The sequence below is a fragment of the Rhineura floridana genome, chromosome 2, assembly GCF_030035675.1.
Source record: "Rhineura floridana isolate rRhiFlo1 chromosome 2, rRhiFlo1.hap2, whole genome shotgun sequence".
Classification (NCBI taxonomy): Eukaryota; Metazoa; Chordata; class Lepidosauria; order Squamata; family Rhineuridae; genus Rhineura; species Rhineura floridana.
In genome coordinates this window covers 168,312,895-168,325,238 of record NC_084481.1, presented here as the reverse complement: position 1 = coordinate 168,325,238, position 12,344 = coordinate 168,312,895, and the positions used below count along the sequence as shown (strand labels likewise).

At 43.4% G+C, this 12,344-nt stretch overlaps 1 protein-coding gene across 4 annotated transcripts in view; it reads left to right on the top strand.

Annotated features, from left to right (window-relative positions):
* Positions 1-12,344, top strand: part of TYRO3 (TYRO3 protein tyrosine kinase) — a 91,496-nt gene that overhangs the window by 37,994 nt on the left and 41,158 nt on the right. For 3 of the 4 annotated variants that reach the window (XM_061611370.1, XM_061611369.1, XM_061611372.1), the window contains 2 exons: positions 952-1,038; positions 9,933-10,048. In XM_061611370.1, the coding sequence (XP_061467354.1) occupies positions 952-1,038; positions 9,933-10,048 (203 nt within the window). The remainder of the gene's footprint in view (positions 1-951; positions 1,039-9,932; positions 10,049-12,344) is intronic. The other variant, XM_061611371.1, reaches the window with a different exon arrangement.

The window sequence follows — 12,344 nt, the reverse complement described above, 5'->3', positions numbered from 1 at the left end:
GAACTGGCGTCCAGCAACATCTGCAGGGCCAAAGATTCCCCGTTTTGCCTTACTGTTGTTTTTTTCCTGGCTGGTTCCAGTTTTGCAGCTTTGATTGCTCCTACCCCATGGCCATATTAACAATTGGAAAGCTATCATGGGTTTCTAGACACATAGGCTGACCACTGCACATTAATGGTGTGTTCATGAGAAAAGGCACAGAGCTTTACATAGGAAATAGTACACAGTTTGCTTGCCCTTGGAATAAGGCTACTTTTGTGTTTACATGCTGCTTACAGGGAGCACTTCATTACTTCTGAGACAAAAGCACTGATTTTGTGACCACAGCTTAAATGATCTTGTTGCAGCTCAGTTAGGAAATCTTGGTGTCATTAATCAAGCTGCAGTGTATTCATCATGCCTTGGAACGCCTGTTGTTTTTAGTAGAGGTTGTGGGTATAATCTGGAAACAGCCAGAGATCCTGTTCAGACCCAGAGCCCTCTTTTCCTAGGCATTGCACAGACTAATGGAGAGTATACAAGCCTTGACTTGAGTGCAGCAAAACAATAGGGGAGAGTCCAGCCAAGGCCAGCAGTGAGATCACAACAATGAGAGCGCAGAGAGCCTCGCACTCTGTCCACCTGCTTCACACGTTCCCTCCCCCCCCCCGTACATTGCAGAGCTAGAGCCTCTGCCTGCCAGCTCCTCTGTCCCACATTCTCCCTGTTGTATAAAAAGAAAAACCCATTGACATGTTAATTACAGCCAAATCCATGTGATTTTGATCCGCTTCCAGTTCAGTCCCCAAAGTTGCACATAGAGAGAGTCTGAGCTGCGTGTCAAACATAATTGAAATTCCGCTTGAGGTTGAAGCTGGGGGATTATTAGACTGCAGTTTTGTGAGCTGCTTTCTTAATTTTTGTTCTCTTCTCCCCTTCTTCCTTCTCTCCCTTTTCTTGGCTGTTTTCCAGGTATTAATCAAAGCACAGTTTTCTCCTGTGAAGCCCACAACATAAAGGGACTGTCTTCATCTCGGACAGCCACTGTGCAAATTAAAGGTGAGAGAGCCTTCCCTGTCCTTCCAGAGAAGGAAACTCGGGGAGGGAGGGACTGTCAGGAGAAAGCAGGGAGAGCAAAGCTAAAACAGTTTCTGTTTTTTACTCCCCCTCCTTCCCTCCCTGCCCCTCTCTCTCTCTCTCACACACACACACACACGCGTGCACATGCAAGCACACGGCTTCTGAGCTGCTTTCCAGCAGTGCCTCCTCTCTGCTCTCAGCAGATGAAATAAGGTACTGTGCCTGCTGTTTGGTATGCAGGCCCATTTTCCTGCAGCGAAGTCTGCAATCACAAACAAGCCCCAACTGGCGCAGGAATGTGACGCAAGATAACAGATTTTCCTTGAAAAGGGTAGAGCCCAGGCAGGTATCGCAGCTGTTTGTGGAAGGTGGACCATGACGTACTCTGCAGTGGATGAACAGGGGAATCTTCTTTCTCTGCAGATATAAAATTGGTGTTTTTGCAACCAAAAAAAAAAAGCCCTCTTCTCTCGTACATTCACCTTTTTTTACTCTAACACTTTGGCATCTCATGAACTTCTGAGAACAGGAGAGGCAGATCACCACAGGAGCAATTAAATTTCAGGGATGTTATGGTTCTTTGGATTTCTGTGCTTTGCAGCACCAATACTCTCATTTAAAGCTGGCAGTTTGGAGCCCTATTAATACTTTTTTGCTCCTTTCACAACTGCTGTTTCTTTTCCCAGGAAGCTAAAGTAACTGCAGGCCAGGAGGAATTCATACCTTTTCTTCTTTTTAGGGCTGTTCTTTGCAGCTGTGTTTTGGTTGGTTGGTTGGTTGATTATATTATTTTAGTATGCAGAAAACAATTAATTCCTCTTATATGGATGCATTGTTGTGAATGAGGATTGCCAGGAGCTTCATTTTTAAAGGGCAGCCATTTTTGTGTTTTTGAATTAACGAGGAGTGAGTTGCGCAGGCTGCTAGTTTAGCTTAGAAGGCCTGGTGCCTCTCCATTGGTTTGGGAGGTCAGCTGACAAAAGACAGTCTTGAAGCCAAGTTCAAGTTTCTGATTTTGGTGTACAAAGCCCAACACAGCTTGGGACCAGGATATCTGAAATATCGTCTTGCCCCTTATATACCCAGTCAATCGCTGCACTCTGCAGATGAGGGCTTTCTACAAATACCATCTTATCAGGAGGCCCATTCCACACAACACAGGAAATGGACTTTTAGTGTGGCGGCACCTACCCTGTGGAACTCCTTCCCCTTAAATATTAGACAGGTCCCATCTCTGTTATATTTTCAGCACCTACTGAAGACCTTCCTCTTTCAACAAGCCTTGCCGTCTGTTGGAATTGCTTTTTTATATTTTGTAAAGCTTTTTTAAAAATATGTTTTTAATGATGCTGTATTTTAATATGTTTTAAAGATGCTTTATTTTAATATGTCTTAAGGTTTTTTGTTTTTAAGATTTTAGAGTGTTTTTAGTGTTTTGTTCGCTACCCTGGGCTCCTTCTAGGAGGAAGGGTGGGATATAAATTCAATAAATAAATAAGGTGCCTTTGCCTTGTACAGCCTACCTAACTGGCTGGTTGAAGACCCAGAGCACTGATGGTGCAGGAACTGAACGCCCTAATTTGAGGATCCCCTCCTCAGCACCTTATAGCAGACTTATGGCAATGAGCCACTTTCATGAAGGTGACTTCCAGAGGGATCCAGCGATCATTGTCATTACTGCTCCAAACATGATTGGCCAACAAGCTCCCAGTTGTTGACCTAGTTTCAATGGCAGCAGCAGTTGTGTCCAAAGAAGAGATGATCAAAGCAGGGGATGTCTATCTCCACCTGCCTCTTGTGGTCTTCTCTGAGCAATAACTTATGATATATGACACTGCCTTAGGGCTGTGTTCACACAACACAATAAGACAGGATTTCTGGTTTTCCTGCCTTATGGTGAATGAGCAGTGTGTTGGAGCAAGCAGTCTGTTTGCTTCCATTTCTCACAAGTGGGTAAAAAAAGCCAGGTTCATAAACCAGGTGTGAAGTCAGCTTATGAATCCTGGATCATTTGGGATCACGTCATTGAAATATAAGTTTAATAGCAGTATTACCAACTCATGTGAAGGGAGGAGTGAAACAAGAGTGAACAGGCTGCAGCATGCAGCTTGTTCATTTTTTGTGACATACAAACATGACCACTGAGTCAAACCCCAGTATTGCCTACTCTAACCATTTAAAATACCAAGTGAAATGAACATTTAGAAGGCGGAATGATTAAAAGGCAGCTTTCTCTCAGATTGCAGGAGCTGATGACACCATCTCCCTCTTCTGACATTCTCTTCTCAGCTCCTCCCTCTGGCCAGAGAGGTCTTTAAGTAGCCCCTTGGAAGATGGGGGGGGGGCTGTTCTAACTGAATTCACCCAGGTCACTGGTGGTTATTGTCCCTCTCCTCTAACCCACCACCACCTTGTCTGTAGTAGATGTGGAGCATCTTATTTATTTCTCCCCAAATACACTTTTATATAGCAATGCTGTTTTTTTTCTCAGCCCTTGCTATATTCTCGAGGTTTACAGGCAAGCCTCGTCCCTGTGTGCCTCTTTGTATCCTTCCTTAATATCACAGCTATGGGTTTGCTTCCCTAACCTGTTACTGTAACTCTGAGGGAATTTTGCTGCCGCCACCATTTGATACTGTTTCACAACCTCTTGTTTGTTTTTACCAATCTTTATATGTAATATAGTAGCTGGCCAATTAACCAGGTGTGTTTTAAACTAAAGTGATTTCTCAAATAACAGATTTGGATATGAACAAGAATACTTTGTGTTCAGGTTCTTAAGCGTGTGGTTACAAATAAACATTCTTTACTTCTTAATGAAGTACAGGCATTAAATTGCTCAATTAACACCAATAATAACAACCTGCCCAACTACCCACACTACAACCACTCTTCCCATTCAGTCTCTTAAAAAATCAAGCCCTGTCTGCTGTTCAACTGCCAAACACTAAAATACAAACTCTCAATCCCATTTACTCTACCAATCACAAACCAGCCTACACCAACTTTCTCTCACTTATTTCCCCTCCCAACGCTCACCACTTACCTTAATCACTCTAATATACTAACTCACCATATATAACATAATACAAATGCATACAACATTTTAACATACAAGTGTGAAACATCATTGTGGTCTCTTCAGATGCTTACGGCATGAGTTCCCTGGCCTGGGCTTCTCTCAGCACATGCAGATCTTTAAGTAGCCCTGAGAAGGTGGGGAAGGGCTGCCTCTCCTGGACTCTTTCAAGCCATTGGCAGTCCCTTCAAGAGCTGATGGCATGAACTCCCTGCCTTCTCCTCCTCCTCCTAACACAAATTCCTAGAGGAGGCAAGCTGTGAATCACCTCTTCAGTTTAAAATCAGTATCCTCCCCTATCCTCAGTCTGTTTTCCTGAGCTAAACAGAGATACAACTCATATCAGCTACCAAGCAGCCATTGATGCTGATGAAGACATCAGCTATGCATCAGTAGTCTGAAGCACACTTGATCTTGTGAACTGCACCTGTGAATCTCTCTGTCTTGACCTTATACCAGGGATAGCCAACATGGTGTGCTCAAGATGTTGTTGGACTATAGTTCTCATCAGCCAGCATGCCCAGTGGTCAGGAACAATGGGGGCTGTAGTCCAATGACATTTGGCAGGCATCATGCTGGCTATCTCTGCCTCCGGGTAAAATGTCAGGTAGCAGGTAATGGGGAGATCCTTTGTATGAGGCCCTGGGAAGTTACTGCCAGTCAGTAGATACAACTCAGCTTGATGGACAATTAGTCAGACCTGATATAAGGCAGCTTCTCATGCATCTGAGATTCTTTTATAATGGGAGATGCCAGGGTTGAATCTATGACTTTCTGTATGCAAAGCACTAAGTCTTGTCCTTTTCCCAGAACCTGGGAAACAGAATCCTGGACTTGATGGAACGTTGGTTTGAACTAGTGGGACTCTTCTTGTACTATTAGGAATATACTGCACTGTGGCTTCACTCAGGTTTAAGATGCCATTGCAACCAAACAGAACTGAGACTGATCTTACTCTCATGCAAGTTGATGGCACAACAATGTGCAGTTAAGAACATAAGGAGAGCTGGATCAGATGCAAGACTCATCTAGTCCAGCATTCTGTTCTCACAGTAGCCAACCAGATGCCTGTGGGAAGCCCACAAGTGGAACATTATAATAATAATACTAATACTAATACTACTACTACTACTACTACTACTACTAATAATAATAATAATAATAATAATAATAATAAAATTTAATTTTTGTGTCGCCTATCTGGCCGAAGCCACTCTAGGCGACGTACACATTAAAATTCAATAAAACACACTATGATTACAAAACAAAATACAATGCAGTCAACAATGATGCAGGCATAAATTATGTAGGGCAATCAATAAACAATTTCCACAAAAACAATAAACAATCACAGAAAAGATTAGCCCACCCTGGAGATCCCAAAGGCCTGTCCAAAGAGCCAAGTTTTTAAGGCTCGGCGGAATGTATTCAGGGAAGGGGCATGGCGAAGATCAAACTGGAGGGAGTTCCAGAGAGTGGGGGCCGCCACTGAAAATGCCCTCTCTCTAGTCCCCACCAACCTAGCTGTTTTCGTTGGTGGGACTGAGAGAAGGCCCTGTGTGGCTGATCTAGTTGGGCGGCTTAATTTGTGGTGCTGGAGGTGCTCCTTCAGGTAAACTGGACCGAAACCGTATAGGGATTTAAAGGTTAACACCAATACCTTGAATTGGGCCTGGAATATTATCAGAATAGCTCTCTCCCATTTGGTTTAGGGTATGCTGCAAGGAATTTTTTCTTCCTGCTAGAACCTTCCTAAGAGGTAAGGAGAAGTTGTCTCTTAAGGCTTACCACAAAGGTGCATTTACAGTTCTTTAAAGCAGGACATATGAGAGTACTGCAAATAAACAAAACACAAAGGGCTTTGTTTCAGGAGAATCAGGGCAAAGTGGATTTATGGGGAGGATCTGAGGGTGAGGAGCAGCATTTGCCCAGCAAGGAGTGGGAGACTGTTTCAAGAGAAAGTGGCAGCATGAATGGAGCTGCCAAGCCAAGAGTGGGAGCAGCAGATGACAGGAGCAGTGAATGGGTGGGAGAACATATGGAGCGAGAAGCCTGGGAGTAAATTAGAGGAGGGAGGGTGGGCCAGAGCAGTGAAAAAAGGGAAGGGCAAACAGTCTGAACTGATGTAGTTCGAAGACAACAAAACAAGCCAAATAGGAAATTGCAGATGGCTCTCTTGAAGCAAGTAGTCCCATACGCAAGTGTAGTTTTTCCAAGTGCAAATCCACTGGTTGAAGTCCAGTGCTCCCATTCTGCTCATGGAATGGCTTTTGATCCAAAAGAGGCATCTGCTCATGTAAGAGAAGGGGAGGCAGTTTTCACTGATTCTTCCTTCCCCTTTTGGGCCCCTGAACCATTTCCTGCACTGTTCTGAAGGGTTCCCCAACCCTCAAACAGATTCTCAGGGGTGCAATAAAGAAGATAAGTTCAGGTGATCCTGGACCCAGCTTTGCTCTTGCATAGAGAAGTGGCAGGTGGAAGCTGTGGCCAGGAGGGTTTCACCCAGCTTCATCTGTTGTACCAACTTCAGCTTTTTCAAGACAATGTTTATCTTGCCACAGATACACAAATCCTAATCACTTCAAGATTAGATTAGTGTAATACATTCTATATGCCCCACCCTGTTTAATTTGTATATCAACTTCCTGATTGATAGCCTAACCCCGTACTGTTCTCATCAGCCAAGACTGTCTCAGAGGCCTCTTTCCATCCTCTTGTATGCCGACAATGTAGTCCTTTTATCGTAAACATGCATTGGTCTAAGATGCCTACTAAGTGCGCTTGCTTCCTATTGCAAAAAGGAACTTCTGACAATTAATTATACTAAACCGAAGATACTAGTCTTTTCTAGAAAAAGGGCTTCCCATCGCTGGCAGATTAATGGCTGCTTAATAGAACAGGTGACCACTTTTAGATATCTTGGGGTATGTTACACTCGTCTGGAATGTGGCGACATCAAGCAAGGAGAGTCATCTCAAATGCCCAAAAAAGCACAAGGGCCCTCTTTTCCTTTTTTTACTCTAAAGGGGGGCAACATGTGCCTTCAGCAATTCGCATCTTTGTAGCCAAAGTCATTGCCCAGATGCTTTATGGATCACAGATATGTACGTATGCCAACCATGCCCCCTTAGAATCCATCCAAACTAGATTCTTACATTCCCTTCTTGGTATCCCAGGCTGCGTACCTAATTCCATTCTGTGCTTAGAAGCTGGGGTTCCTAAAACAGAAACTCGTATTTGGACGAGCAGGATAAAATTCTGGTTAAAAATGATTTTTGCCCCTGTAGGCCTGGCCCCACTTACACTGTCCGATCCTTTCCAGTCCAATTGGAAACTGTCATTAAATGTGAAATTGCTTAGCTTAGGCTTCTCCATCATGTCGATTTCTACTTTAGAACATCCTAAAGCAAAAGCTCTTATACCCCAACAAATCCTGGATACTGATTTTCAAAATCATGTAACGTTAGCTGCACCTTACTCTTATCTTAGGTTCAACTCAAGACCATTTGTGGCTGCTCACTATTTAACCACCCTGACCATTCCAAAATTTAGGAAAGCTTTCACGCGGGCCAAATTTAATATCTTACCTTCGGCTTACCTAGATGGCAAGTTCAAAAAAATCCCATATAAGGAGCGGCTCTATCCTTGTGGCGAAGGGGCAGTTGAGACAGTGGGCCATGTCCTACTGCATTGTACTTTTTATCACGATTTACGTTCTGTCGTAATTATTCCCATCCTTCAAAATATTCCTGGTCGGGACAAGGCTTTTTATGTGGAATTCCTTTCATCGGACTCTACTTTGCAAGTAACTGCCAAGGTAGCAAGCTTTTGTGCCGATGCCATACGCTGCAGAAGGAATTTGATTACAGGCCAATAATACAGCATTGATTTTAACTTGAACTCCCTTGTAGCAGCATTCTCATTTCAACTGTCAAATTCTGAAAATGTCTGGTTGAATATTTCTATTTTTCTGAAATTTATATCTTGTATTTTCATGCTGGTCTATGTACCGTAATAAATTTTATTCAGCCCCCATTCTATATGGAGCATGAAATGCATCCAGAAGCTTCAGTTGTTGCAAAATTGCCTTACACCACACAGACACACACATAGTTTTATTAGATGGACTCCAAATTCTGCAGGATACAAAATCTATGGTTTGACTTATACATTGATTTCTAGCCTCTTTTCCCTAGCAAGGCATTCCACATTACTGAAGGGAATTAGCTAAGCAGCACCACCAACTATGACTTCTTCACCACCGGCTTCCTAATATGGCGGAAGAACAAGATACCTGGTTCAGCAACAGGGCTCTCCAGTTCTTCTCCCATGAGAAACCACAGCATGGTTTTAAGTCAAGTGTGCGGAACCTTTTCGGCCTGGCAGACCAGATCTTAATTGTCCCACCCCTGGTGGGACAAAACTGACATGTGGGGGGGGCAGTCACCTATACATCAACTGATGTCATTCTGATGTCAGGTGATGCTTCACTTTGAAGCCCCAATTGCTAGGACTTCAAAGCACAGCATGGTCTATTTGAAAAGCCCTTTTTCAAACAGGCTGACACTTCTTTTCAAACCCCTGAAATCCAGAGGTTCAAAGAGCATCATGGGGCTGTTTGCAAAAGGGCATTCAAACAAGAGCAGTGCTGCTGTTTGAACATCCAGTTTTCAGAGGTTCAAACACCAGGAGGTTGTTTGAAAGCTCCTTTGCAAGCAGCCTGGTGCTGCACTTTAAACCTCTGAAATCCAGAGATTAAAAGCAGTGCGGGTCTGTTTGCAAAAGGGCTTTCAAATAGCTCCACACTGCTCTTTGAACCTCTGGTTTTCAGAGGTTCAAAGAGCAGTGCTGGGAGGAAGAAGCAGTTTCCATAGAAGCTGCTGCTAAAATGGAGTTTCCCCCCCTCCATTTTTATGTTATTAAAACTTAGTGAATCTTGGCCTGATCTGCAGTTGTACTTGGTCAGCTTTTTTGAAGCTTCATATAAGCTGCTCTGTGCTTCAAAGTGGAATATAAGTGTAAATTCTCGCTTAATGCTAAAACGTTTAAAAACTGGTATGCCACGTGGATGCATATATGAATATACAACACGAAACTGCATCTGTTGTGGGGTCCATTGTGACATTGTAACGGTTGTTCAGTAAGAGGAATGTGAAAAGTTCAGAGCTTTTCAGGCTTTGCATTTCTCAGGGAAGTTTGTTTTATGAAATGGGGACAAACTTTTCAAGATCCACTTACATGTTTTCTTTTAAGCCTGTAGTCTTCAAGTATTTAGAACAGGAACAATTGGAAATTAACTCCCAACATATCAATTTACCACCTGCCTCTAAAAAGGGCTGTGCTATGCTTCCATGTTGCTCTTAGAGGTCACTGATTTATAGGGTCGCCATAAATCGTAATCGACTTGACGGCACACAACAACAACAAATGCTTCCATGTTCCAGAATCACCTCCCCTCTGAAAAGGGAAATGCTGTTCAAAGGGTTTAAGAAACTCCAGAGTAATGCTGCTTGCATGTCAGATTCCCCAGCAGAATGTTTTGGGAAGTGCCAGTAACAAATGTTCTGTGTTTTCTATATCTGTTGAAGCACCAAGCAGTGAATGAAGAGAATAAGTTATTCAGTGTTAATCAGGATTTTTAATGGCATGTGCAAGCTACCTCTGTTCACACAAAGCTCGATTAACACCTCTCAGGGACCTTATCCAAACTCCCAGACTGTCGTGTCTGTGCATAGCCATATAAATATCTGCTCAGTTCTGCATATGCTAAACAGCTTCCATCCTTCCATTTCAGCTGTCCCCTTTCCACCTCTCAACGTGAGGGTAACTCAAATCACCAGCAACAATGCCAATATTGCTTGGCTGCCAGGATTTGATGGCCGTTCCCCACTTCATTCTTGTACAATTCAGGTATGTGACGTGCACATAATACCCCATTGTCAAAAGTGAACAATCAAATCAAGCAAATACTTTGCTCCTTTGGCTAGACAATAGTGTTTGATGTTTTGAGTGACTGGAAGCCTGGAGATGGCTTTTGTTCTAACCAAACATTCTGTGGAGTACTGGCCTCAAACAGAACTATGCAAAGTAAGCATTGCTTAAACTGATGCTACTTCTGGTTTGCTGGACAATATAAGATGATGTGCATGGATGGAGCACTTCCATGTACAGGAGGATCCTGGATGAATCTGAATCCTGCTCCCCTTGCATGGAGGCATTCTATGTGCTAGTCTATGCACAGAGTTCTTTCTAATGTGTGCTGAACATGTAGGCAATGGGGTGGTGTTTATTGGATCCACCAGATTCTGTGACTCCTTTGTGTACTCTTTAAACAAATGAGGGAATGTGCCTGAACACCGCTAGTAACTTCTAGTAGAACATATTTCATGTGTTCATGTGCAAAATAAAATATATAAAATTATTGTGCCAATTTTTTTGATTTGGGGATTTGACTTATTGATGGTTAAGAGGCTTTTGTTATTTTTAAATTTTTACTTTTTAAATAATTTAGGGCTTCTCCAGACAATCTGTTTATTTATTCATCCTCATTTTCTTGCACAAAGCCTATGTCCAGTCTTTATTGAGAATCTGTTCTGATTTGTTTGCAGGGAGGTTGTGCAACAATGAGCATTCATTCTGATTTGCTTGGGTGATGTTTATACATCTTCCCATTAATCCATCCCACCCTTTTCAGCCGATTTCCTTGTAACTTTCCCAACCACAAAAAGTGTGTTTGTTTTTTCAGTGGGTTTGTTGTGCTTTGGCAACAGATCCCTTTAATCCACTTTACATTTCCAGTATGTGCTTGAATCCTTCCCACAATATACTGACAGTTTAGACATCTTACACATTTTTTACATGGGCCTGGAAGTTAATTCTTTACTTTATGCTTCATAAACACATTGGGAGTTGCACAACAGTTTTAAAATAAATGCACATGACCACATTTCAGTGATTAGAATGTGGGCTGAGTGAACAGATTCCACCAAATAGGGTGGTTTTGTGCTTGCTTAACTTGCAACTTGCCCAGTATTTGCTGTGCCACTGCAACTGCTGAGAAATGGGTGTTTAACAGGCCATGTAGTAAACAAGGTTTAAATGGCAAGCTAGACACACAGTGAAGCAATTACCCAACTACTTTAGTAAGCCCAGCTTGGTTTAACTCACATATACTCTCATCATGTCAAGTTGGTTCTGTTAATTGATCCTCCAAGTGAACCAGTTCACACAGTTCTCTGTTGTGCAGTTGTCAGTCACAGGAACAACTGTCAAGCAAGAACTACCAGCCAGAGTCAGTAAAGATTATTGTTGCACAGTCAGAGTTCTAGACTAAAAAGAAAGCATTTATTGTCCATAATCAGCACCTAGTGAGGAAGCAGGTACCAAGGAGCTCTGGAGCGGATTGAATGAGCTGGACCCTAAGGAGCTCAATAAGAAATAGCTAACCCAGGAAGGAACCAGAGGCGACTGAAAGGCTTGATGTCATGAGCCCTGTTGGGAGGGGGTGCACAGATGAGAATGAAGCAGAGGAGGAGGACTTAGATGGGGATGTTCGAGCTGGTGAAGGGCCGAGTGGGGAGTGGGACCCAGAAAGTGCCCCAGCTCTGGACTTGGACAGTTCAACCCCAGCAGCTCCCTGTGGAGAGTCAACCTGACCGCCACTTGTTTCCCAGCCTGACGCTTCCACTCTCCCTGCACCTGTGTCTCCAGCAGGCAGTCACCCTCCCCTGGAGGGGGGAGACAGGATGGTGATGGAGGCTCTGCCTTCGCCTCATGCCAGAAGGTAAATGTGGTGGGAGATTCAACAGACACAGTTGAGGCACAGCCTTCACTTGCACTCAGCCGAGTGAGGTGGGGGGAGTAGTTGCTGAGTCAACGTCTTAATGCCGCAAAGTAGTGCCTACTTAGTCCTAGAGAGATGCTGAGTTCTGCATAAGCTGTAGGTAGAATCAGGAAGCACACTGAATTTAAACTGTCTCTTACTACAGTAAAAGAAAAAACCACAGCCCTGTCTGAGTTCTTCAAGTTCAGGCAGGACACTAATATTTTCACTGCCATCTCCTCCTCCTAGTCATCCATTGGGTCATTGTTCACAGCAGAGTCTTCTCCCTATTCCTAAATAGACTCTTGCACCCAAGGAGACACCTGCTGATAGAACCTTCTGGCAAAACGGGCACTTCTATGCTGACTCTGGGCTTCCCACTGG